This window comes from Haliotis rubra, unplaced genomic scaffold (genome assembly GCF_003918875.1).
Source record: "Haliotis rubra isolate DU_JTF1 unplaced genomic scaffold, ASM391887v1 Scf899, whole genome shotgun sequence".
NCBI lineage: Eukaryota > Metazoa > Mollusca > Gastropoda > Lepetellida > Haliotidae > Haliotis > Haliotis rubra.
In genome coordinates, this window is record NW_025767633.1 from 327,603 (window position 1) to 355,134 (window position 27,532).

The 27,532-nt window shown below is 44.5% G+C and overlaps 1 protein-coding gene across 2 annotated transcripts; it reads right to left on the minus strand.

Moving 5' to 3' along the window:
- Nucleotides 1–2,080: 2,080 nt before the first annotated feature.
- On the minus strand, nt 2,081–27,314 carry LOC124263775 (calpain-A-like). 2 transcript variants are annotated; one of them, XM_046698478.1, is made up of 12 exons: nt 27,207–27,314; nt 12,525–12,827; nt 10,245–10,376; nt 9,574–9,770; nt 8,583–8,766; nt 7,752–7,817; nt 6,977–7,065; nt 6,019–6,182; nt 5,453–5,560; nt 5,179–5,273; nt 4,639–4,850; nt 2,081–4,285 (listed from the first exon to the last, which is right to left on the minus strand). In XM_046698478.1, the coding sequence occupies exons 2-12, from the start codon at nt 12,813–12,815 to the stop codon at nt 4,240–4,242; spliced, it is 1,584 nt and encodes a 527-aa protein (XP_046554434.1). In that variant the 5' UTR covers nt 12,816–12,827; nt 27,207–27,314; the 3' UTR covers nt 2,081–4,239. The 2 variants fall into 2 exon arrangements, with proteins under 2 accessions (XP_046554434.1, XP_046554436.1); XM_046698480.1 differs by lacking the exon at nt 27,207–27,314 and adding an exon at nt 15,512–15,574.
- Nucleotides 27,315–27,532: the final 218 nt, after the last annotated feature.

The following is a 27,532-nucleotide window of genomic DNA, read 5'->3' on the forward strand; positions in this document are numbered from 1 at the left end:
TATATGTTGCAATTAGGACATATGATCAGGAGACATTCTGGAACTGCACAGTTATTTGGGATCCTTCTTATTGCAGAAACTGAGGACATCATTTCAACCTAATGATCAGTGGCGTCTTCTAACAAACAGTGTCACAGAACAAGATGAAGCCGTACGACCAATGCACGTTCTTTCATGTTAATTTTCCTTTCTATCTTTTTTTGCCCTGAGCAGTCTGCATATATTCATGCTAATATATGAGATACATATAAAACGTAAGCGCTTAAGAATACATCCATTGTAACTTGAAATTCAATTCACTGGGACCAAAAAACAAAATAGTGGTTAAAGGTATTATGGATCAAAATACCTCAAGTTGAAAAAGTATGTACTGCACTACCGGTAAAATGTTGTTCAAAACAAATACCTAGGAGCATTGCTAGTAGTAGTAAATCATCGAGTAAACGTAACGTTTCACATCACCTGCAAATGCATACATTGTAAATTCTTTAAATCATGACCCTGGGATCATTGAATTCCACAAGAAACTAATTGAGGATCCTGCCTTTCGAGTCAATTCGATTGACAAGAATAATTTAATGTATCATCATCCTAACGACGTGTTTCGAGTTTCCATGGCAACAACGTTTTCCCTGACTTAAAAAAACCCAAGGTATTTGTTTCCAGAGAAGACTCTAAACAGACGACTTTTCCAAATGTGGTCCATTGATAGTCCAAAGCTATACTTTGACTATTGATTTTGGCAAATATGTTAACAACTTTGATTTAAAGCTGAAATGTGGACAGTTTCGTAACATGTAGTGCATGTAGTACATTCAGATTTTGTAGTAAATCAGTTCTTTTGGATGGTTGGGCATGGGATCGTTTTAAAAGGAATATGTTTCGAGTTTCCATAGCACAAACTTGTTCCTGGATCATAAGATCGGACACCATTTCTTCACATGAATAAGTTTAGTGGTGAATTGGTGCTTTTTGATAGTTTTGACTTTTAAATCACATTTTCGAGTTTCTAAAGTAACATGTTCAATTATTCATACCATAGAGGATACAGAGGGTTTTGATTATTATCTCAAATATTTGATTCAGTCTATTGATTTTGATCGTATGCTGATTGAGATAATTCTTAATGTAGCCCTAATGATTTGTTGTTGTTTTTCTTTCTTTGATTTATAATTTTAACGCCTTTTTTTAATATTTGCATTGTAATCTTGTAAAAGGCGCTTTATTCAGTATGTTTATATACATTTTGATTTTGTTCATATAAGTTCCTTTATACGTTCTTATTGATGAGTTTGAATTGTTTTTAATATTCTCATTTTTTCGATATGTACTTTTCTGAGATCACCCGAGGACAGGAAATGTTAATCAGCTACTTCCAACCTTGTATACCATACTTATCATGCATCATCGATCATTACCCCAAAAAGAAATTCTGAAGAGACACAGAATATTTCACTAAAAATAGTCACTATTTCAAAAGGCATCTCCCAAACAACTTGTGCGAACAAGTCTTACTTTTGACCTTCATTACTTTCGAAATATATTAATTTATCCCCAAAAATGTTTTGAAATATTACATATTGGTGCAATAAAGGTTTCAGCACAATGTCTAGGTCTGTGATGTTAACGGTGTTTTAATTGTGACTAATCAAGATGGTAGCTGAAGCAACAACCACTTATGGGTTATGTTTTATAACTGTCTAAGTGAAGTGATTACCAACACTTGGACTCCTTAAGATCCGGGCTAGAATTGGTCTTCCACAAGCCATGCTTGTCGTAAGAGACCAACATGTCAAGCACGCTGACTTGGTCAACACATGTCATCGTATCCCAGTTGACCCCTTCAGCGTGTCAGAAACTTATGATCCTAAGTTTGAATCCCGGTTCGCCGTGATTGATCTGGGATCGTCAGCACCATACCCAGGACCTGAGAATCCATTTTATGAATAAATAACCAAACACGCTTGGATGTTACTAAGGCACTGTTCAACAACTCTCGTATTCATTCTGAAATCTTGTAACAAGCTCAAGATCAAAGACTGAAGACATATTTTTATGTCGTTAAAAAAAAACTTGGCTGTTGAGACGGAAGCTGTTGGTTCAACTTCATCATTCAATTTTTTTATTGCTTTATTGATCAAGGGTAAAATGGGTACACATGAATATGATACATGTAACAGATTGTACAGGTATAAAATGAAATGCATAAATTTATTACTCCAGTGGCTCCTTTCACGAAGCAACCTTTACTAAGGTTAACCTTAACTCCCATTCTTTAACATTGCACTAAGGTTACCTTTGTGACTTACGATTACCTTAGTGCTTTGTGGAATGAGGCCCAGAATATGACAATCATTACAGAGGCTTCTGGTTATTGATTATAGGTTATTAATGATATGAAAGCAACAACTATCTAGGCTAATGTTATCTGGGTCCGACAAAATTTCAATGATTTGCAAACAATAAAGCTAGATTTTGATAAGAGACGCTGCTTGAACACGGTGCTCTGCAATATTTCCAGCTATTTTTCGGTGGCCTGAAAATAATCGACACCTGAGTCGGACAAATCATTGGTTGATATTTTAATGAAAGTTACAATGACACGTAACCTGTAGGTTACCAGGGAATTGTTCTACCCTGGACTTCGAATACGTTGTTAGAGATTAGGATGTATGTTATTGAATGTGTTGATTGCCCCACCGCGGTTCCTGATAATGAACATGGAACTCGTCAAGGTCTGTATCCCTCTAGTGTTATCGTCTGAAACCACATTGACTGAACGAAAATGCATAGATGAATACGTTCTCACACACAACGGGCGGTGGGGTAGCCTAGTGGTTAAAGCGTCCGGGTTCGACTTCCCGAGATATTGCTAAAAGCGGCATAACATCATAGTCAGCTCATTCGCTCGAAATGACAACTCTTGTTATCAAGGTGACAATACTGATTCGTGGTCATAATACTGACTGATGAGGCTGAGCGGTAGATGGAACTCTTGAACAACTGATAGCAGTACAACAGATTCTGTACATCGAAGGTACTCCTTGGTTATGAACCTTTAATCGACCTTGTTGCTAGTCATTACATGATAAAACTGCTCAATAGTGGATAACCCATGTAATCAGAAACGATCGTAGTTCAAAGTAATTAATCATCCATACATATATGTCAACTCAGTCCTTATGCATTCATTGTCACTAACTTATTGTATTTGATTATACAGTAAACTACGTATACAGCAACCTGAATGGGACAATAATTTTAGTTCGTTATAACCGTAGTTCGTTATACGCATATCGACTAATGTAATTTTATGTATACCATTGAGCTTATATGAATGGATCACTGAAAAGTGGTGATGATAATGACAGTTCAAGTCATGATTATTTGCTGTGTGTACGAATTTCAGCATGGAATATTCGCTCTTAGAAAATGGACTTTAAACTCGATTATCCGAGACAGATCACTGAAAATGAGTGATGACACCAGGTGTTCAAGGAAAAACACACCATTAAATCAACTCCTTCGTTCAAGTAACATCACATATTACCCTCCGTGTCATAACTGTTCATTAGGTAACCACTATACCTGGACGTTGTAAGATACAGTAGTAGATTGTGAGTGCATACAATCCACTGCCCAAAATGAAGACAGTCACGTTCAAGTATTAACAGACTGAATCGATGCTGGGCCCAACTGATAGTATTGACGAAATGGATAATTGCTATTTGTATGAATATTGCCTTTCGTCTTGAAGAGACATGTGTCCTTCAAAGAAATACATTCTATTGTATCAGATATTAGTGAGTAGGGTCTCCATGACCTTGCTCCTGGCAGTTTGATGAATATAATACTTGTACGGTCATGGTATGTCAAAAAATGCAAGGTAATCTACAATGGAGAAATGATGTCATTAAACTACCGTAGTACTGTGGCTAAATGGGTAATTATATTGAAACAGTCTTGCATTGTTCTTCAACTAACGCAGTGTCATCTACATGCCCCAGCAGTCGTCCTCGGTGGTGCCATTTCATTTCTTTCTCATTCTCTGTATCCCTTGTAAACATGGTCCTGGTATCTGCTGGATAGCCAATTACCAAACACCCAGCTGTTCATCCTCACACATGTCTTAATTGTCTTAATCAGCTCTTCATGGAGCATTTACAAGTGGTCCTGAGATTGTTCTTCCTCGTGCTCTTTATCCGTAGTATTATATCCAATGCTCTCCTGATGCTAGATTCAGTACCTAGATACAACCATGATTTGTTTCCGTCTGGGCACATTCCTGTTGACAGAAGCGAGAAATATAAAGTTTACTGGTAATAATTAATACACAAAATATCAACAATACACGTGACAACCTTTACACATAATAGAAAAGGTCTCACTATCCCGATCAATTTACTCGCCTCTAACCACAAACAACATTCATTCGTGACTATCATTTCGAACCCTGATCTTCAGAGTAAGCCCAATTCAAAGCCTCTGAAGGCCATGTATGATGTGCTGGGAAATCATTCTACCTGGATCCCATTTGGGCCATCCATTAAGTCGCCCCTTACCACAAGCAGGGGACCTGTTCTGACTCTGACCGGGTGGCCGCGGCTTTAAACAACATTCAGTCACTGAAGCCTTTACCTGCAATAGTACACCGGACAGGGGCAGAAGACCCTGAGAAGGAATTCCCTGGTGATGCCGCGCTGGTAGGTGGAGGGGATAACCAAGTACCGGCCTGGCTTCAACCTGTATCGGAACGTGCACTGCAGGCGGGGGTAATAACAATCCTTGGCTTCAGTGTCTCTCATCCTGGCCACGTAGAGCATCCTGGACTTTTCACTGCCCCTCACCACCTGGTGTAAATATAAGCGACAAACTATTTCCATAATTATGAGAAATCTGTACTAAAAGTTGAGTCCTTTGTATGATTCTGACTGTAGCATCAGCATGTGTTTATGAATATGTGACAGTGAGGTGGCACCCCTCACAAACACATGCAAAGGCAAGTCAATTGTTTACCTGAAAATAGATGGAACAAATTGAAATTGAGAAATGCATAACTGTATCTATGTCTATTCTGTGATTCTTCTCATGGTTTTCTCAAAGAGCCTTTTCAAGGAAACAGTCTTTGAAAAATGTATGAACGAGAACGTTTCGAGACAATGACGCTTCCTGACTCACCTTGTATAAGTCACAGCGTATAGATTCATAATCCAGGTGGTGAGCCTTCTGTATTATCTGCACAACGATAGGAACATATCCATCCTCTGTTAAACCTGACAACGAAAGTCCAGCTTTCAGAAAATATCATCAACGAGCTGAGTGAATGAATGATACCATGAATACCATTCTTATTTGGTCTGAAACTAATATATATTCAGGATTAATTTACGAGGTGCCAATCAGACTTATGAACAATGACATCATTCTTTCACAATTTGACAATAGAACCAACCTTCTTCTGGAACTGTAAATGCAAACCGGGGGTTCCTGACTCGAGCCCTTAAGGTGCCCCCTTGGCCCACTCCTCCTCGCCACTCCCCGAATATCCTCAGTACATGATCTGTTGCAGAATAATGGCAGACATGTCCCAGAAGAACAACTATAACCTATATACAGTACCGGACAAAAGAAAGTATACAGACACATTTGAGGTTGACTAAAACGTAAACTAACACGAAATGGTGATTCGATGTCTTGTATTTCATTCGGGTAGTTTACATACCGGCAAATATTTCAGCCTCACGTTTAAACGATTTAAATTGTTTGAAAGATCCAGTTTCCAAGTGTACATAACAGTTGTACAACTTTAAGCGCTGATAAGGTACACATGGGAATCGAAAACGGTGTTAATTTGGAGGTACAACTATATTTTCTGCCATGGTTTACCAAAGTTTGCAATTTCATAGTAGACCATCATTCAATATTAATCATTTTTACCAAATTGAATGCATTTATGAATGGTGGTCTTTATCAAATAAAACGACACTTTTGTTATCACATACTATATAGATTACTCACTGAGACCATCTGATCTTCCATCAATGTCAAAATCTGGAGTCAGCGAGCAAATTGTAGTTTGGTCAAAATAATGGAGAAAGTCTTCCAAGTTTATCCAGAACTCTCCGTCGTTTTTGTTTCTTTGTATTTGGATTCCCTCGGACAATTCCCCCCACTCTCTGCTCCTGAAAAAAACATTTTGTAAAGAAAAACTTAAACTTCTTCCGACAGAAACACCACTTCCAACAGAACACTAAACACAGTCAACGTCAGAAGCTTCCGGTCTCAACCATCCGCATGAACATTGTCCAATGGGCGTCCACAGTGATGGAAATGATATGACTGGATCATTGAAGCTCAGCCATCTTGAAATATATCCATGTAGGTGTGGTGTGGTGGGGAAGCCTCGTGGTTTAAGCGTTCGCTTGTCAGGCGAAAGACCCGAGTTAGATCCCCCCATGGGTATACTTGTCGTAAGAGGCGACTTACGTGATCGGTTGGTCAGGCTCGCTGATTTGGCTGACACATGCCATCGTATCCCAGTTGTGTAGATTGATACTCATGCTGTTAATCACTGGATTGCCTGGTCCAGACTCGATTATTTACAGACCGCCGCCATATAGCTGGAATATCGCTAAGTGTGGCGTAAAACTGAACTCACGCACTCACTCCCACTCCCACATGGGTACAATGTGTAAAGGCACTTCTACTGTCTCCCGCCGTAATATTGTCCGATTTTATATTGTTTTTGTTGTATTACGCATTTTAAAATGATCTCAAACTAGATTCAATTTTAATCTGTGATAATCTAGTTGTCCTTTGACGACAGCATTTAAAAAGTATAATTATATGTATTCTCAGTATACTTGTATACCTATTTATCGTCACGAATTTGCCGTACGATATAAAATGTTAACTCACTCACTACATATACGTATTTAAAGGTGACCTATCTCCAGGAAGTAACAGAGTCACTAACCTATCGCTCCACTTCCCCTGCCATTCGTGTGTACCATGAGGATTGCGTATCCTCACTAAGGGAACCTTCTCTCCGTCACTTCTGGTCACCTTGAACATAACTTGAATGACAGACCTCGGACAAGATACATATACATAACACGACGGTAGTGAGCGGCTATATCACTGTTGCGCCCAAAAATGACTCAATAGAATTTCGGCTAGGAATCCATCTTGGATTTAGTTTCGTGCACGTGAGTATATCAAATCGCACTCGTCTACATAAACTGGTTCACTCATGAAAATTGTATAACTTTAACTGTGTTCGTTCGCCTATCTTCTTTTCAGTGTGTTTAACCTGGAGCCTAAGTAGACTTAGCCTCAGTGTTATTCGTTACACTGATATACTGAGACTCAGTATACACATAGCAGTATAGCGAATAGTACTGAGCCTCAGCTAACTTAGACTGGTTTAACATGATAATGTTAAGAACAGAAATATCTTTGTCCAAAATGGACGCCATGTCATACAAGCTCTGACGTTGCTATTTACAGTGATTTCATGCAATGTCCGCAGCGGAGTAGCCGGAGTTGACCCAACTCACCGACACTGGTCAGTGTTGAAGTCTCACAAATAATGGACAACCAAATGGCCCCCGATAAGGGAGTTAAAGCCACAGACTTGGCTTGATGGAACAATGCTATCCTAAGGTCTTTCAGCATGACATTGATGGAAAATGAGTCTCAACATTGAAATGAAATAGGTACGCATATCCTCAAACGATGTTTAAACTTACCACATAGGCTCCTGTCAAGGAATAGGCATGTCCTCCCACCAGCCCCACCTTGCCATCGAACTTGGACTGCAATATACAAGATTGAAATATTGCATCCAGTGAATTGGATATATATATTATTTTCCAGTTTTCGTCGCCACAGCGCTATTCAAAGCTGGTGATGAAAACTGGGAAATATTTAAGGAACGCTTGAATTTTCCTATGATCCTTTATTTGTTTCTCTCAGTATATGTCGTAAAACTCTATGACGGAGTGAGAGTGAGTGTCGAAGCGTCTCTTCCAACAGTAATAATTATTATATTACGTCTGTTTAATGCTGCAGGGTGCCAGAGGGGGTGGTCTTAGAATTAGAACTTTGATGAAATTACTGTGACTGAATACGTGACACGTGTTTATGGATAGCAACTTTTTTTTATTCATCAAAAACGTGTCATGTATTGATGTTCGTCCCACTTTTAAATGCCCGTCAAGAACTTCATACTGGGACTGATCTGATAAACCTAGACACATGATCAGGGTGAATTTGGATTCGAACCCACATGGATTCCTGATTAAGATACCTCCCTGGGAACCTATGCTTGTGTATCTGTATCCTGATGGGAGACATACATCGCATGGACCACTCAACTGGCTCACTGACACGAAACACCTGATAGTGTTAAACCATTTACAGATAACTATAACGAAACATGTCGGAGATCGAATTCTAGCTCCGTGATTGGCTACTCCATGGTGATGACCTAAAGTGCATGTGTCAACATGTACAATTGGGCAACTGCGTCCCATGCAGGACTTTGAAGCTGAGATATAAAATGGGCGCGAGAGACCTACCGGAACTGCACAAGTGACCAAAGCGCCCGTACGAAGGGCGTTCCTGAGACGACGGAACAGCTCGGTAGGGTCAGGATCATCGTAGTTAAAGCTGACTCTCTCTGCCACGCCACCTGTCAGGGTGATGTAGGCGTCGCTAGGGTAACCACCCTCATCGCTCACCACGTTGTACGAACCATGCAGCCTATAAAACAGATGCAGTTCAGAGCACAGATGCAGATGGTTTGTTGGACAACAATACCATCTTAAATCCCACCCGCATATTGTAATGCGCGTTTCGTTTTTGTTTAAACGGTTCAATATGAATCCATCAAAGATCTAAATGTTAGGCTGGCGGGGTAGCCTAGTGGTAAATGTGTTCGCTCGTCACGCCGAAGACCTGGGTTCGATTCCCCACATGGGTACAATGTGTGAAGCCCATTTCTGGTGTCCCCCGCCGTGATATCGCTGGAATATTGCTAAAAGCAGCGTAAAACCAAACTCACTCACTCACTCACTAAATGTTCAAGTTTCTATTTGTCGTTCGGCGCAGAAACAGAAATTCCAACTTTATCAGTGCCTCACTCAGCAATATTCCAACTATATGGGATACGATGGCAGGTGTCAACCAAGTGAGTGATCCTGACCACCCGATCCCGTTAGTCACCTCTTACGACAAGCATGGGTTAGTGGATATCAAATCTTCACGGGTAAATGCAGCTTGTAAATAACTGAGTCTGGGATGAAAAAAAAGACAGTGATTGACATAATTAGCAAAGATCTACATCATGGGGTAAGATCACTGATCACGGAATTCATTTCAGTGACATCTTACGACATACAGCTATGAGTTCGAACCCCGATCCGAAACAGGAAAACAATAAATATTTACTGCAAATTAGACCCATATTATACTAAAACGTCTTCGTGAAGGACAGGTAACCTATTCTAATCCTGGTAAAACGCTAATAAAAAAATTACGGCACTACGTGTGGGGCAATGGCTGGGTTACCTGGCCAGTGCCTTCTCCAGTAGTGAGACCCACATCTCGTTGGTGTCCGTCCCAGATAGTGCTCCGTACAAGCACCTGCTGCCGGCAAACACGGGGAGGTAGTCGTCCATGTACACGTCCTCCCACTCCCCGAACCTCCACAGTCGACAGTGACAGATCCCGTCAGTTCTTGGAGTGTACGAATCCTCGTTGATCACCTGAATTATTGCATGAAGCAGTTCCATATTTATAAGTGTCGTGATAATTAAATATATGACTTATCCATTGCCACATAATGTTTTGTCATGTGGCTTGGCCATTTCATTCACTCTAACTCTATATCCAGTAACCTAGTGGATGAAGCGTTCGCTCGTTACGACAAAGATCCGGGTTCGATTCCCCACATGGGTACAACCTGTGAAGCCCATTCCTAGTGTCCATGGCCGTGATATTGTGGTAATATTAATAAAAGTGGCGTAAAACTAAACTCACTCACTCACTCACAGTCTCCAATCTTCACGAAGGCCGTAGAAGAACTAACAGTAAAATGCCGGGATCAGATTGACCACCCAGTCCTGTCAGACACTCGAATTCCACTGACGTCAAATATTTGGACCACATTTCAGCGTAGCAATAGATGTGTATTGTAACGTGTTGACGACAACATTAAATGACTCATGGTGATAGGTTACCTTCCTACAGAGGTCAGGCTTGTCACCAAGGTTTGCCATCATGGACAGGAACCAACACGTTCCAAAGCTCCGTTGTTTGATGTCGAATCTTGAAGTCCCATCAGCAAAGAGAACGGGATTACGAACGATTTCCTATAAAATATCACAATAGAATTAATAAGAAAATCGGGATAGAGAGCATAATGCTCTCGCCGTATCTAGCATTAGTAACAATTATGACGTTGTTGAATTGGTGGGATTATTCATTTGTTGCAATTATCCAGCTATATCATCGCGGTCTACAAATAATCGAGTCTGGACCAGACAATCCAGTGATTGACATCATGAGCATCGATCTATGCAGTGGGGATACGATGACATGCATCCACCACGTCATCGAGCCTGACTGCCATATCCCGTTAGTCGTGTCTTACGACAAGTATGGGTTGCTGACGGTGTTTACGGGTCGATAATGATTGGAACACAAAATTACATCGAAACAGTCCTTTAATGTGTGACACATGAGCTTCATATATAAAGACAATTCAGTAGTGTGATGTATACCATTCAGTCGCTGTAACTCGATACTCGGGCAAGTAATATAGAAAGATACAAAATTCGATATCAAATAAGATTTGGTATCAAATAGAAATGTATGGCTGAACAACAGTTTAGATAAGATAACTACCCATCATGCCCTTAAAGTCTCTGAAGCGTACGTATAATCACTATAGTGATTCATGTACACATCCTCAGTCACATCCTCGATAATCTCCAGGGTATACGTTACGATCAATCTCCACTATACCCTGGATGCATCCACGGCTTGGCCCGATGATTTGTATTACCTCCCTTTGCTGGCTTTTTTGTCCAATCAGGTGTCTACGCTGGGAAGTTGAGCGAACCAGTCACAAATCACTTTCGCTTCTTAAATTATCTAACCGTTTAAACTTGGCAACATAATTGATGCAGAGGTACTCTGAAAGAGGTGGAAGGAGTTCTTTTATATATATTTTGAAAGTTTCAGATCTGTCAATTTGTCTTTATTATTTCCTAAACAATCTGAGTGGCACTGTGAACAAACCTTCGCGGCTGCGGCCGCTATCTCTTTTTGACATTGGCAAGCTCGGATGTAACGGCGGCTTAGCTGATTGGATACTGTGAGAATGCGGAGCCAGCAAAGGGAGGTAATATAATTATCGGGCCAAGCCGTGGATGCATCCAGGGTATAGTGGAGAGTGATCGTAACCTATACCCTGGGGATTATCGAGGATGGCTCAGTCATCGTATCTCATGATGTCCGTCACTTGATTAGCTGGTCTAGACCGCCGCCATACAGCTGTAATATTGCTTAGTGAGGTGTTAAACAAACAAGCAAACAAACACATGCTCGGCTTCGCTTTTAGCAGAGACTTCTTATGGATGTGACTTGTCGCTTCTATTTTCAAGATGCGTCTGGAACAGATGTCTTATTATTACGGCAGAATGTTTCATGTGTGTGCTTGAATTCAAGGCATCTCAATAACTTTACTTAATATTTGTTCATACACAGACATGTATACGACACATCCCACGTTAACGCACACAACAGAAATACACTCGGAACAAGGTGATACAGCATGCATATCCCATTCAACTATCCGTAAGTGCCCCATAACGTATCATCCCAAGGAAATTGAGTATCTTCAGAGTAAAATAGAGAAATGTCTGAACAATGGTGTATGCCATTGCCCACCTTTATCGTACAGTCTGCAGAATACCAGATTTTAAAGATGGGAATTGTTGTTACCCTGGCTGGGCAGAAATAGAAGGCATTATGATCTGCTGTTTAATCCCAATCACGTCACATCATTTGGTTTTTATTCTGGGCTTACAAAAAGGAAAATTTACGATAACAAAATAAGTCCCAAATATCTCAGATGTTGCAGCTGCGGTTGCATTGTAATAGGAAATTTGGAAAGTCACCATCATAGTTCACTGTCACTCTCAACCTTTGAGCAAACACGAAAGAGATGAGGCGGTAACTGTGGTGGTAAAACTGAATATCTTCAACAATTAAACCAATGCCTGAATAAAACAAGACATTTTTCATGCTTAAAAGAAAAGTCGATTGCACGATTCCGATTGCCGCATGCACGTGTTTCTGAAACACTATCAAGAAGAAGTGACACCAGGTGTTCACAAAAAGGCTAGCGTGCCCTTCCCCGCCAGTGAAACCCGTCACAAACACATGCAAAGCCAAGTCAATCCAAAACTAAACGCTTAAAAGATAACCTAATTACTATACCATGTTATTAGTACCTGCGGTCTCTTCCAATCCAGTTTTAGCTTCTCGTATTCTTTTATTGCTATTGGGAGAGTAAAGTCCATGTCTGTCCACATCTGACCAGGGGGGACTTCGGGACGGCGTGGCTTGACGTCATTTGACCCCGATGACGTTCTGAAGTCCACCGTGTAGTGCTTTAGGTTCAAGTTCTGAGGGTCGTCTGTGTACTGCTCTTTTGCGTCCTGATCAAAGTCGTCCTCCCAGGCTTCTTCATCGTTGATGTCGTGGAAATAGTCGTCGTCGTACTTTGAGGAGGTACACCCCATCGTATGTTGTAACTTCAAAAATAAGGAATGTAAATGTTCAGTATTGGAACTTAACTCATAGAATGACATCACAGTTTCTCATAAACATAATCCAACTGATATTGTTGTTGTAGTTGTTGTTTTTGTTGTTTTCAGCTGGTCTGGCGCTTAACGCCTCACCTGTATGAACGCAGCTGCTAAAGGTTGTTAAATGTTCAGTATTGGAGCTTTTCTTAACTTATAGAATGACATCACACTGTCTCATAAACATAATCCAACTGATATTGTTGTTGTTGTTGTTGTTGTTGTTGTTGTTTATAGGGTTAAAGGTGCTTAACGCCTCACATGTACGATCGCGGTTTGTAAATATAGTGAGCTACGGTCCACATGTTTGAGGTAAGAAGATTCTCCAAGTCACCGAGCCTATACACACAGGTCTTTATAGTCGCCTATAATCATTGGACCTTACAGTTAGAACATACGGAGTCTCTAAACCGGATCACTATTACATCCGCCTCCACAAACAATAGCGTCATGGCGTACTAGGAGTCTATTCTTGTCGCCTGTTAAAAACGGCCCATTGTTGTGTGTATGGGGCCCTGATCAACCACACGATATCCCGGTCTTTTTAACGTCCTTATTCCCGGGATGGGCTCGACTCGGCTGTTGAGCTGGCAACAGCTAGGCTTTAGGTGCTGGTGCACTAGGCTGGTCTTGTCACCTTGCCTGTAGATCGGTTTGTTCAGTTACACTATTGATCTATTTGGGGTGTTCCTCTTTTGCAAGTTGTTTATTTAGGGGTTAAGCGGATCACCAGACCATGTTAATTAGAAAGACAATGTATGCTGAACATAAAAATCCATTCTGGCATGGTTATGGACATCTCTGTAGCTTGTGATCAAGTCGTCCCTGGTGTTAATCGTCTCTCCACTAGGAGGATGTCTCCAATGTGTTGTGTCACGCTTGCTAGTCTTAATTCGAAACTTATATCTCTGAAACACTAAAGTTCTACCACCTCTGCCATTTGGAACAAACTGAACGTTTACCAAAGCATTTAGTATTTATACGGCTTTAGACGCTATAGTTGGGCACATCAGAACAGAATTCACCCTTTCAATTTCTCATTCTCTTCCACTGTGACTCTAGCGATTGACAAGACCGTATGATGTTTGAGACTACCATAAAACGTTCGACAGGGTTCATAACGATACCGCAAAGATGCCGAGCGAGGGAAATAATGTCTTCAATAATACTGTCGTATTAAAGGTGGAGGAACATACGCCACAGGGGCAGTGGGTAGCCTAGTGGTCAAAGCGTTCGCCGAAGACCCGGTGTAACAGGCCAGAGTATACCCCTGTCCCAGACTATACCCGGGGTTAAACTGGGCTAGCCCAGACTATACCCCAGGTATAATCTGGGCTAGCCTAGTTTATACCCCGGGGTATATTCTGAACTAGGCCATAGTATATCACACACACACACACACACACACACACACACACACACACACACACACACACACACACACACACACACACACACACACACACCAGGCCCAGATTATACCCCTACAGAAAACAAGTGATTAAGGATACTACTATAATTTTATTGTACTTCTCACACAATTAAACACTGGTTACAACATTGAAATGGTCCGATACATTTTCCAGATACAAAGCATAATCAGTGTGAGTTTTCAAGCTGAAGCTGGCAGGGTACATCAGCCATTGCATTGACTGACCAACTGCACTGTAAATATAAATGTCACATTTTAACAGACTGGCTGTTGACATAACTTCTGCATCTGTTGCCCACACTCCATCTCGTGAAATTCCCGAATCTGTGATGTACTCATTGACATTTTGGTTCAGGAAATGTTTTAGTTTGTAGCATGTGGTTTAATCTTTCTCATTTCACATTTGATTGGTTTAACACTTGTCAAAATGTTTTGTTTAATTTTTTTAACTTATATGTTTTCTCTCTAAAAGTCAAACTAATTTATGTCACAACAAGAAGGTAGGTATAAAATAATTCCACAAACACCTTGATGATCTCCATAGACCATCAAATTTCCCAAAACAATAATAGAATAATTCCACTTTTTACCATCTTAAAATTGTTATAAATATGTATATATGTTTTTTAAACTTTTCAAATCAGTTTTCTCTCAAATTTTCTATTTTTGGTTCCACCTCATTTCTTAATAAGTGTAATTCCCCGTCGCCGAAATACCTTAGTTAAAGCAGATAAAGCAGATAACTAACTACTAACCTTGATGATATATCAGCATGGCTGGGTTACGCAAAGTCGAAAATATCACATCGCAGAGAGGCACTAAACAAATGCTTCATGAATTTTGTATTATGCAGTAATGTAAATAAAATGCACGTACAAATTCCTTTAAATGACACCAAGACCATTGCCCTGAGTCACACACTCATATTGAGTGAATTGTCAACATAATTTTTTTAAGGGTATTGTCTGGGTTGGAGGGGTATACTTTGGCCTGGTCCAGAATATACCCCCTGGATACAAACTGGGCTAGCCCATAGTTTACCCCGGGGTATAATCTGGTGGGGGGTATTCTGGGCTGCTACACCGGGGTCGATTCCTCACATGGGTACAATGTGTGAAGCCCATTTCTATCTCCCGCCGTGACATTGTTTGAATATTGCTAAAAAAGGCGTAAAACTAAACTCACTCACTCACTCACTTACCTACTCCACAATGCTGACGTAATGACGTGTTTCTGTTTCACCGACACTGCTAACACTGTGGCATTATGGAAATATCAACATGTAAAATGTCATTTATAAACTTCTAATTAGCATATCGACATGCAACCTGTTAGTTATTAATGATAGACGTAGCAATATCAACATACTACATGCTTGCTACTCATAATACGCCACTACATTATCGATATGCAACGTGTTATTTTAAATACTTACATGTACGTTGCTCCGTGTATTACAAAGTTCCCATAATGTGAAATGATCTATCCATAAAATGATCGTATCTTCACTGTTCACATCCCGTGATTCAAATACGTTTTATGTATCCATGATATAATGTTCAAACCTCACAGGTCTGGATAGTTCAAAACCCACAAACATGACCTTACAATTTTCCAAGTGCTCTGGATATATTGTTATTTTTGCACAAATAGCCCGAGGGTAAGTAATTTCTTATTCATTTCTGCGTGATGTCAAGCGTCAGTGCTTGACGAGAAAGACAGAAAGAAGAAACACTTTACAGCATATATATTGTCAATATATGATCAAGTGTGTGTTCAAATGTAAGACGCTGTGTTGGAAAGAATTCATGCATGTCGTTACATTCATGTCAACAACTGCTACTTCTTTCAAATGATCACAACGACAGTTTTCTTAACGTCAATGGTGCACATTGTGAAAATGTGAGTAAGGGTCTACTGCCGATGTGACAACACGGTCATTTCTATGAAGTCTTTAGATAGTGAGGCAGATAAATGATGTTTTTTCCACGAGAAACCCGACTGCCTTGGAGTAATAGCCAGAATGTTTGCGGCAAACTCAGTCGATCAGTCTTTACGTGGTCGGAAGAATACAGGTGTGTATTATGGTCAGTGAATCTGTACTGTACACGGTAAGTAGGTTATAGAGTAAAACGGTGTTCGCGTTACCGCAGAAACCTGCGTTTTTCACGCCCAACATCATAAAAACACGCAAAACATATTTTTCGTGCGTGTTCTGCACGCACAGATTCTGATTTACAGTTTATATTGTTATTGACAATACTGTGTAATTAGACATTTCTGTCTAAACTGAATATAATTGGCATTCAAATAGATAATAAGAATTGTCACAAACATTACACAAGAATATATTTAATACATACACGGATTACATAACAATAACATCCATATTATTAAAATTATCCATAGAAGTCGTTTATGTCTTAGCAGTCGACATCATTAGTAGTCATAGGTTATAATTAAAATTATTTGTTATGATAATGATGTCATTGTAATGACAATTTCACACGCATATATATAATTTTATTTCTGCATGCACTGGTACAAAATCTACCGCGAACACTGAGTAAAATATTTGGGCAATAGATATAATCAAAGACAAAGCTTTTTACATGGAATATTTTCTTTGGTACTCTTCTGAATGAAGTGAGTGGTGGGGTAGCAGAGTGGTTAAAGCGTTCGCTCGTCACGCCAAGGACCCGGTTTGATTCCCCACACGGGTACCATGTGTGAAGCCCATTTCTGGTGACCCCCGCCATGACAGCGCTGGAATATTGCTAAACTCCGAATGAAGTTTTAGGTTTAAATCAGAGAAAGAGAGTGTTAAAATGAATATTAGATATTAGAATTAGCAAGAAACACCTTCGTTTCATCGTTCTGGAACAAGTTCGACATGCCACGACTCGGGAAAATGACAGGTGGAGGGCTGTATGTATGCTTCAGTCAGGTGCGTCTCTGCGTGACGTTACCTGGCCCTTCAACGCCCGTAGAAGCACCATTTGGCCAATATGGCGACGTTTTCAGCAAAACAATCAATTTATAGACCGCCCCTGTAGTGGTCACCCGCAAGCAGTGGTCACCCCAAACCCCCATCCCCACCCACGTCAAGACCGATAAGAACAGTCCGACGGCGTACCCACGTTCTCAGCATCTGAGCAGGATGCTCAATTCTGAAGCCAGAATATCGAATTCGACGTTTTAAAAATGAAGTAGATAAGTCTTGAGATGGGAAGCACACTTCAATTATGGGTCATGCTTCATTCTTTACCGAGCTGACGACAGGAATCTTATCCCCCTTCAAGGTGTACCCTGATCCCCCATCACAGGTGTACCCTGATCCCTCATCACAGGTGTACCCTTGATTCCTCATCACAGGTGTACCCTGATCCCTCATCACAGGTGTACCCTGATCCCCCATCACAGGTGAACCCTGATCCCTCATCACAGGTGTACCTTGATCCCGTCATCACAAGTGTACCCTGATCCCCATCACAGGTGTACCCTGATCCCCCATCACAGGTGTACCCTGATCCCTCATCACAGGTGTACCCTGATCCCTCATCACAGGTGTACCCTGATCCCTCATCACAGGTGTACCTGATCCTCATCACAGGTGTACCTTGATCTTTCATCACAGGTGTACCCTGATCCCTCATCACAGGTGAACCCTGATCCCTCATCACAGGTGTACCCTGATCCCTCATCACAGGTGAACCCTGATTCCTCATCACAGGTGTACCCTGATCCACTGAACCCATCATCACAGGTGTACCCTGATCCCTCATCACAGGTGTACCCTGATCCCTCATCACAGGTGTACCCTGATCCCTCATCACAGGTGTACCCTGATTCCTCATCACAGGTGAACCCTGATCCCTCATCACAGGTGTACCCTGATCCCTCATCACAGGTGTACCCTGATCCCTCATCACAGGTGAACCCTGATTCCTCATCACAGGTGTACCCTGATCCCCCATCTCAAATAAACCCTGATCCCCCATCACAGGTGTACCCTGATCCCTCATCACAGGTGTACCCTGATTCCTCATCACAGGTGAACCATGATCCCTCATCACAGGTGTTCCCTGATTCCTCATCACAGGTGTACCTTGATCTTTCATCACAGGTGAATCCTGATCCCTCATCACAGGTGAACCCTGATCCCTCATCACAGGTGAACCCTGATCCCTCATCACAGGTGTACCCTGATCCCTCATCACAGGTGAATCCTAATCCCTCATCACAGGTGAACCCTGATCCCTCATCACAGGTGTACCCTGATCCCTCATCACAGGTGAATCCTAATCCCTCATCACAGGTGTACCCTGATTCCTCATCACAGGTGTACCCTGATCCCTCATCTCAGATGAACCCCGATCCCCCATCACAGGTGTACCCTGATCCCTCATCACAGTCGTACCCTGATCCCTCATCACAGGTGTACCCTACTGCCTCATCACAGGTAAACCCTGATCCCTCATCACAGGTGTACCCTGATTCCTCATCACAGGTGTACGCTGATCCCCATCTCAAATAAACCCTGATCCCCCATCACAGGTGTACCCTGATCCCTCATCACAGGTGTACCCTACTGCCTCATCACAGGTGAACCCTGATCCCCATCACAGGTGTACCCTGATTCCTCATCACAGGTGAACCATGATCCCTCATCACAGGTGTTCCCTGATTCCTCAACACAGGTGTACCTTGATCTTTCATCACAAGTGAATCCTGATCCCTCATCACAGGTGAACCCTGATCCCTCATCACAGGTGAACCCTGATTCCTCATCACAGGTGTCCCTGATCCCTCATCACAGGTGAACCCTGATCCCTCATCACAGGTGTACCCTGATCCCTCATCACAGGTGTACCCTGATCCCTCATCACAGGTGTACCCTGATTCCTCATCACAGGTGTACCCTGATCCCTCATCACAGGTGTACCCTGATCCCTCATCACGGGTGTACCCTGATCCCTCATCACAGGTGTACCCTGATCCCTCATCACAGGTGTACCCTGATCCCTCATCACAGGTGAACCCTGATCCCTCATCACAGGTGTACCCTGATCCCTTATCACAGGTGTACCCTGATTCCTCATCACAGGTGTACCCTGATCTTTCATCACAGGTGTACCCTGATCCCTCATCACAGGTGAATCCTGATCCCTCATCACAGGTGAACTCTGATTCCTCATCACAGGTGAACCCTGATCCCTCATCACAGGTGTACCCTGATCCCTCATCACACGTGTACCCTGATTCCTCATCACAGGTGAACCCTGATCCCTCATCACAGGTGTTCCCTGATTCCTCATCACAGGTGAACCCTGATCCCTCATCACAGGTGTACCTGATCCCTCATCACAGGTGAACCCTGATCCCTCATCACAGGTGAACCCTGATCCCTCATCACAGGTGTACCCTGATCCCTCATCACAGGTGTACCCTGATTCCTCATCACAGGTGTACCCTGATCCCTCATCACAGGTGTATCCTGATCCCTCATCACAGGTGTACCCTGATCCCTCATCACAGGTGTACCCTGATCCCTCATCACAGGTGTACCCTGATCCTCATCACAGAAGTGAACCTGATCCCTCATCACAGGTGTACCCTGATCCCTCATCACAGGTGTACCCTGATTCCTCATCACAGGTGTACCCTGATCCCTCATCACAGGTGTACCCTGATCCCTCATCACAGGTGAACCCTGATCCCTCATCACAGGTGAACCCTGATTCCTCATCCTCATCACAGTGTGAACCCTGATCCCTCATCACAGGTGTACCTGATCCCTCATCACACGTGTACCCTGATTCCTCATCACAGGTGTACCCTGATCCCTCATCACAGGTGTACCCTGATCCCTCAACATACGTGTTCCCTGATCCCTCATCACAGGTGTACCCTGATCCCTCATCAGAGGTGTACCCTGATCCCTCATCACAGGTGAACCCTGATCCCTCATCACAGGTGTACCCTGATCCCTCATCACAGGTGTACCCGGATCCCTCAACATACGTGTTCCCGGATCCCTCATCACAGGTGTACCCTGATCCCTCATCACAGGTGTACCCTGATCCCTCATCACAGGTGAACCCTGATCCCTCATCACAGGTGTACCCTGATCCCTCATCACAGGTGAATCCTAATGCCTCATCACAGGTGTACCCTGATTCCTCATCACAGGTGAACCCTGATCCCTCATCACAGGTGTACCCTGATCCCTCATCACAGGTGTACCCCGATCCCCATCACAGGTGTACCCCGATCCCCCATCACAGGTGTACCCTGATCCCTCATCACAGGTGACCCCTGATCCCTCATCACAGGTGTACCTGATCCCTCATCACAGGTGTACCCTGATCCCTCATCATAGGTGTACCCTGATCCCTCATCACAGGTGAACCCTGATCCCTCATCACAGGTGAACCCTGATTCCTCATCACAGGTGTACCCTACTGCCTCATCACAGGTAAACCCTGATCCCTCATCACAGGTGTACCCTGATCCCTCATCACAGGTGTATCTGATCCCTCATCACAGGTGAACCCTGATTCCTCATCACAGGTGTACGCTGATCCCCCATCTCAAATAAACCCTGATCCCCCATCACAGGTGTACCCTGATCCCTCATCACAGGTGTACCCTACTGCCTCATCACAGGTGAACCCTGATCCCCCATCACAGGTGTACCCTGATTCCTCATCACAGGTGAACCATGATCCCTCATCACAGGTGTTCCCTGATTCCTCAACACAGGTGTACCTTGATCTTTCATCACAAGTGAATCCTGATCCCTCATCACAGGTGAACCCTGATCCCTCATCACAGGTGAACCCTGATTCCTCATCACAGGTGTCCCTGATCCCTCATCACAGGTGAACCCTGATCCCTCATCACAGGTGAACCCTGATCCCTCATCACAGGTGTACCCTGATCCCTCAACACACGTGTACCCTGATTCCTCATCACAGGTGTACCCTGATCCCTCATCACAGGTGTACCCTGATCCCTCATCACAGGTGTACCCTGATCCCTCAACACAGGTGTACCCTGATCCCTCATCAGAGGTGTACCCTGATCCCTCATCACAGGTGAACCCTGATCCCTCATCACAGGTGTACCTGATCCCTTATCACAGGTATACCCTGATTCCTCATCACAGGTGTACCCTGATCTTTCATCACAGGTGTACCCTGATCCCTCATCACAGGTGAATCCTGATCCCTCATCACAGGTGAACTCTGATTCCTCATCACAGGTGAACCCTGATCCCTCATCACAGGTGTACCTGATCCCTCATCACACGTGTACCCTGATTCCTCATCACAGGTGAACCCTGATCCCTCATCACAGGTGTTCCCTGATTCCTCATCACAGGTGAACCCTGATCCCTCATCACAGGTGTACCTGATCCCTCATCACAGGTGAACCCTAATCCCTCATCACAGGTGAACCCTGATCCCTCATCACAGGTGTACCCTGATCCCTCAACACACGTGTACCCTGATTCCTCATCACAGGTGTACCCTGATCCCTCATCACAGGTGTATCCCTGATCCCTCATCACAGGTGTACCCTGATCCCTCAACACAGGTGTACCCTGATCCCTCATCAGAGGTGTACCCTGATCCCTCATCACAGGTGAACCTGATCCCTCATCACAGGTGTACCTGATCCCTCATCACAGGTGTACCCTGATTCCTCATCACAGGTGTACCCTGATCCCTCATCACAGGTGTACCCTGATCCCTCATCACAGGTGAATCCTAATCCCTCATCACAGGTGAACCCTGATTCCTCATCACAGGTGAACCCTGATCCCTCATCACAGGTGTACCTGATCCCTCTTCACACGTGTACCCTGATTCCTCATCACAGGTGTACCCTGATCCCTCATCACAGGTGTACCCGGATCCCTCAACATACGTGTTCCCGGATCCCTCATAACAGGTGTACCCTGATCCCTCATCAGAGGTGTACCCTGATCCCTCATCACAGGTGAACCCTGATCCCTCATCACAGGTGTACCCTGATCCCTCATCACAGGTGTACCCGGATCCCTCAACATACGTGTTCCCGGATCCCTCATCACAGGTGTACCCTGATCCCTCATCAGAGGTGTACCCTGATCCCTCATCACAGGTGAACCCTGATCCCTCATCACAGGTGTACCCTGATCCCTCATCACAGGTGAATCCTAATGCCTCATCACAGGTGTACCCTGATTCCTCATCACAGGTGAACCCTGATCCCTCATCACAGGTGTACCCTGATCCCTCATCACAGGTGTACCCCGATCCCCCATCACAGGTGTACCCCGATCCCCCATCACAGGTGTACCCTGATCCCTCATCACAGGTGACCCCTGATCCCTCATCACAGGTGTACCTGATCCCTCATCACAGGTGTACCTGATCCCTCATCATAGGTGTACCCTGATCCCTCATCACAGGTGAACCCTGATCCCTCATCACAGGTGAACTCCTGATTCCTCATCACAGGTGTACACCCTGATCCCTCATCTGCAGGTGTATCCTGATCCCTCATCACAGGTGTACCCTGATCCCTCAACTGGGTGTGCCCTGATCCCCTCATCAGAGGTGTACCCTGATCCCTCATCACAGGTGTACCCTGATTCCTCATCATAGGTGTACCCTGATCCCTCATCACAGGTGAACCCTGATCCCTCATCACAGGTGAACCCTGATTCCTCATCACAGGTGTACCCTACTGCCTCATCACAGGTAAACCCTGATCCCTCATCACAGGTGTACCCTGATCCCTCATCACAGGTGTATCTGATCCCTCATCACAGGTGAACCCTGATTCCTCATCACAGGTGTACGCTGATCCCCCATCTCAAATAAACCCTGATCCCCCATCACAGGTGTACCCTGATCCCTCATCACAGGTGTACCCTACTGCCTCATCACAGGTGAACCCTGATCCCCCATCACAGGTGTACCCTGATTCCTCATCACAGGTGAACCATGATCCCTCATCACAGGTGTTCCCTGATTCCTCAACACAGGTGTACCTTGATCTTTCATCACAAGTGAATCCTGATCCCTCATCACAGGTGAACCCTGATCCCTCATCACAGGTGAACCCTGATTCCTCATCACAGGTGTCCCTGATCCCTCATCACAGGTGAACCCTGATCCCTCATCACAGGTGAACCCTGATCCCTCATCACAGGTGTGCCCTGGATCCTCAACACACGTGTACCCTGATTCCTCATCACAGGTGTACCCTGATCCCTCATCACAGGTGTACCCTGATCCCTCATCACAGGTGTACCCTGATCCCTCAACACAGGTGTACCCTGATCCCTCATCAGAGGTGTACCCTGATCCCTCATCACAGGTGAACCCTGATCCCTCATCACAGGTGTACCTGATCCCTTATCACAGGTATACCCTGATTCCTCATCACAGGTGTACCCTGATCTTTCATCACAGGTGTACCCTGATCCCTCATCACAGGTGAATCCTGATCCCTCATCACAGGTGAACTCTGATTCCCTCATCACAGGTGAACCCTGATCCCTCATCACAGGGTGTACCTGATCCCTCATCACACGTGTACCCTGATTCCTCATCACAGGTGAACCCTGATCCCTCATCACAGGTGTTCCCTGATTCCTCATCACAGGTGAACCCTGATCCCTCATCACAGGTGTACCTGATCCCTCATCACAGGTGAACCCTGATCCCTCATCACAGGTGAACCCTGATCCCTCATCACAGGTGTACCCTGATCCCTCAACACACGTGTAGCCTGATTCCTCATCACAGGTGTACCCTGATCCCTCATCACAGGTGTATCCTGATCCCTCATCACAGGTGTACCCTGATCCCTCAACACAGGTGTACCCTGATCCCTCATCAGAGGTGTACCCTGATCCCTCATCACAGGTGACCCTGATCCCTCATCACAGGTGTACCTGATCCCTCATCACAGGTGTACCCTGATTCCTCATCACAGGTGTACCCTGATCCCTCATCACAGGTGTACCCTGATCCCTCATCACAGGTGAATCCTAATCCCTCATCACAGGTGAACCCTGATTCCTCATCACAGGTGAACCCTGATCCCTCATCACAGGTGTACCTGATCCCTCTCATCACACGTGTACCCTGATTCCTCATCACAGGTGTACCCTGATCCCTCATCACAGGTGTGTACCTGGATCCCTCAACATACGTGTTCCCGGATCCCTCATAACTGGGTGTACCCTGATCCCTCATCAGAGGTGTACCCTGATCCCTCATCACAGGTGAACCCTGATCCCTCATCACAGGTGTACCCTGATCCCTCATCACAGGTGTACCCGGATCCCTCATCACATACGTGTTCCTGGATCCCTCATCACAGGTGTACCCTGATCCCTCATCAGAGGTGTACCCTGATCCCCTCATCACAGGTGAACCCTGATCCCTCATCACAGGTGTACCCTGATCCCTCATCACAGGTGAACCCTGATGCCCTCATCACAGGTGTACCCTGATTCCCTCATCACAGGTGAACCCTGATCCCTCATCACAGGTGTACCCTGATCCCTCATCACAGGTGTACCCCTGATCCCCATCACAGGTGAACCCCTGATCCCTCATCACAGGTGTACCCTGATCCCTCATCACAGGTGACCCCTGATCCCTCATCACAGGTGTACCTGATCCTCATCACAGGTGTACCTGATCCCTCATCATAGGTGTACCCTGATCCCTCATCACAGGTGAACCCTGATCCCTCATCACAGGTGAACCCTGATTCCTCATCACAGGTGTACCCTGATCCCTCATCACAGGTGTATCCTGATCCCTCATCACAGGTGTACCCTGATCCCTCAACACAGGTGTACCCTGATCCCTCATCAGAGGTGTACCCTGATCCCTCATCACAGGTGTACCCTGATTCCTCATCACAGGTGTACCCTGATCCCTCATCACAGGTGTACCCTGATCTCTCATCACAGGTGTACCCTGATCCCTCATCACAGGTGAATCCTCATCCCTCATCACAGGTGAACCCTAATTCCTCATCAGAGGTGAACCCTGATCCCTCATCACAGGTGTACCTGATCCCTCTTCACACGTGTACCCTGATTCCTCATCACAGGTGTACCCTGATCCCTCATCACAGGTGTACCCCGATCCCCCATCACAGGTGTACCCCGATCCCCCATCACAGGTGTACCCTGATCCCTCATCACAGGTGACCCCTGATCCCTCATCACAGGTGTACCTGATCCCTCATCACAGGTGTACCTGATCCCTCATCATAGGTGTACCCTGATCCCTCATCACAGGTGAACCCTGATCCCTCATCACAGGTGAACCCTGATTCCTCATCACAGGTGTACCCTGATCCCTCATCACAGGTGTATCCTGATCCCTCATCACAGGTGTACCCTGATCCCTCAACACAGGTGTACCCTGATCCCTCATCAGAGGTGTACCCTGATCCCTCATCACAGGTGTACCCTGATTCCTCATCACAGGTGTACCCTGATCCCTCATCACAGGTGTACCCTGATCCCTCATCACAGGTGTACCCTGATCCCTCATCACAGGTGAATCCTAATTCCTCATCACAGGTGAACCCTGATCCCTCATCGCAGGTGTACCTGATCCCTCTTCACACGTGTACCCTGATTCCTCATCACAGGTGTACCCTGATCCCTCATCACAGGTGTACCCGGATCCCTCAACATACGTGTTCCCGGATCCCTCATCACAGGTGTACCCTGATCCCTCATCAGAGGTGTACCCTGATCCCTCATCACAGGTGTACCCGGATCCCTCAACATACGTGTTCCCGGATCCCTCATCACAGGTGCACCCTGATCCCTCATGAGAGGTGTACCCTGATCCCGCATCACAGGTGAACCCTGATCCCTCATCACAGGTGTACCCTGATCCCTCATCATAGGTGTACCCTTATCCCTCATCAGAGGTGAATCCTAATCCCTCATCACAGGTGTACCCTGATTCCTCATCACAGGTGAACCCTGATCCCTCATCACAGGTGTACCCTGATCCCCCATCACAGGTGTACCCCGATCCCCCATCACAGGTGTACCTGATCCCCCATCACAGGTGTACCCTGATCCCTCATCACAGGTGACCCCTGATCCCTCATCACAGGTGTACCTGATCCCTCATCACAGGTGTACCTGATCCCTCATCACAGGTGTACCCTGATCCCTCATCACAGGTGAACCCTGATCCCTCATCACAGGTGAACCCTGATCCCTCATCACAGGTGTACCCTGATCCCCATCACAGGTGTACCCTAATGCCAAATCTAAATACTAACTAAGAGAGCTGTAAAGATGCCGGTTGGAACTGATCTTCAGTAACCCACGGGATCGGGTGGTCAGGCTCGCTGACTTGGTTGACGCGTGTTTTTGTATCCCAATTGCTTAGATCGATGCTCATGATGTTGATCACTGGATTGCTTTGTCCAGAATCAATTATTTACAGACAGCCGCCATATAGCTGGAATATTGCTGAGTGCGGAGTTAAACCAACGAACTACCTAAGATGAAAAAATACATTCTCTGTACACACCACTTTCTCTAATCAACATGCAGATTCTAATCTGTCATTTACAGGTCAAACATGCTTGTGTGATGACATATCATGATATCAGTATTTACCGTACTGATATCCCCGTGTGTGATCCGGATATGTCGGCTACACGGGGTTCTCCTTCCAAACAGTCAACACTTATACGAGAATAGTCAGCGTACACAATGCATAGGTTAGCAAAAGGTACACTCAATCCATGAACTATAGTTGTTTTAGTTGTTTTAGTTATACAGTATTCCATGACAAACACTACTGGTGTAGTTACAAGCTATAGTTAACAACGTTACTTACCTTCCAGCGATTGAACAGTCGGGGCAGGAACTACCGGAAAATACGCTCTGAATACCCGTGTAATGTGCATTATGATTACAGCGAATTTATGTCATCGTCTTATCGCTCCGTGCAAATAATACCGGGACCAACGCATGTCAAGGCCACTTGGCCTCTTGATTGTCGAACCCATATCGACTTACAGGTGTTTTAAAGGTCTGTGGTGGTGGTGGAATTGGGTTTAACGTCGTGCTTGAGAATATTTCGCTCATATGACTGACTGACTGACTGAGTTTAGTTTAACGCCGCTTTTAGCAATATTCCAGCAATATCACGGCGGGGGACAC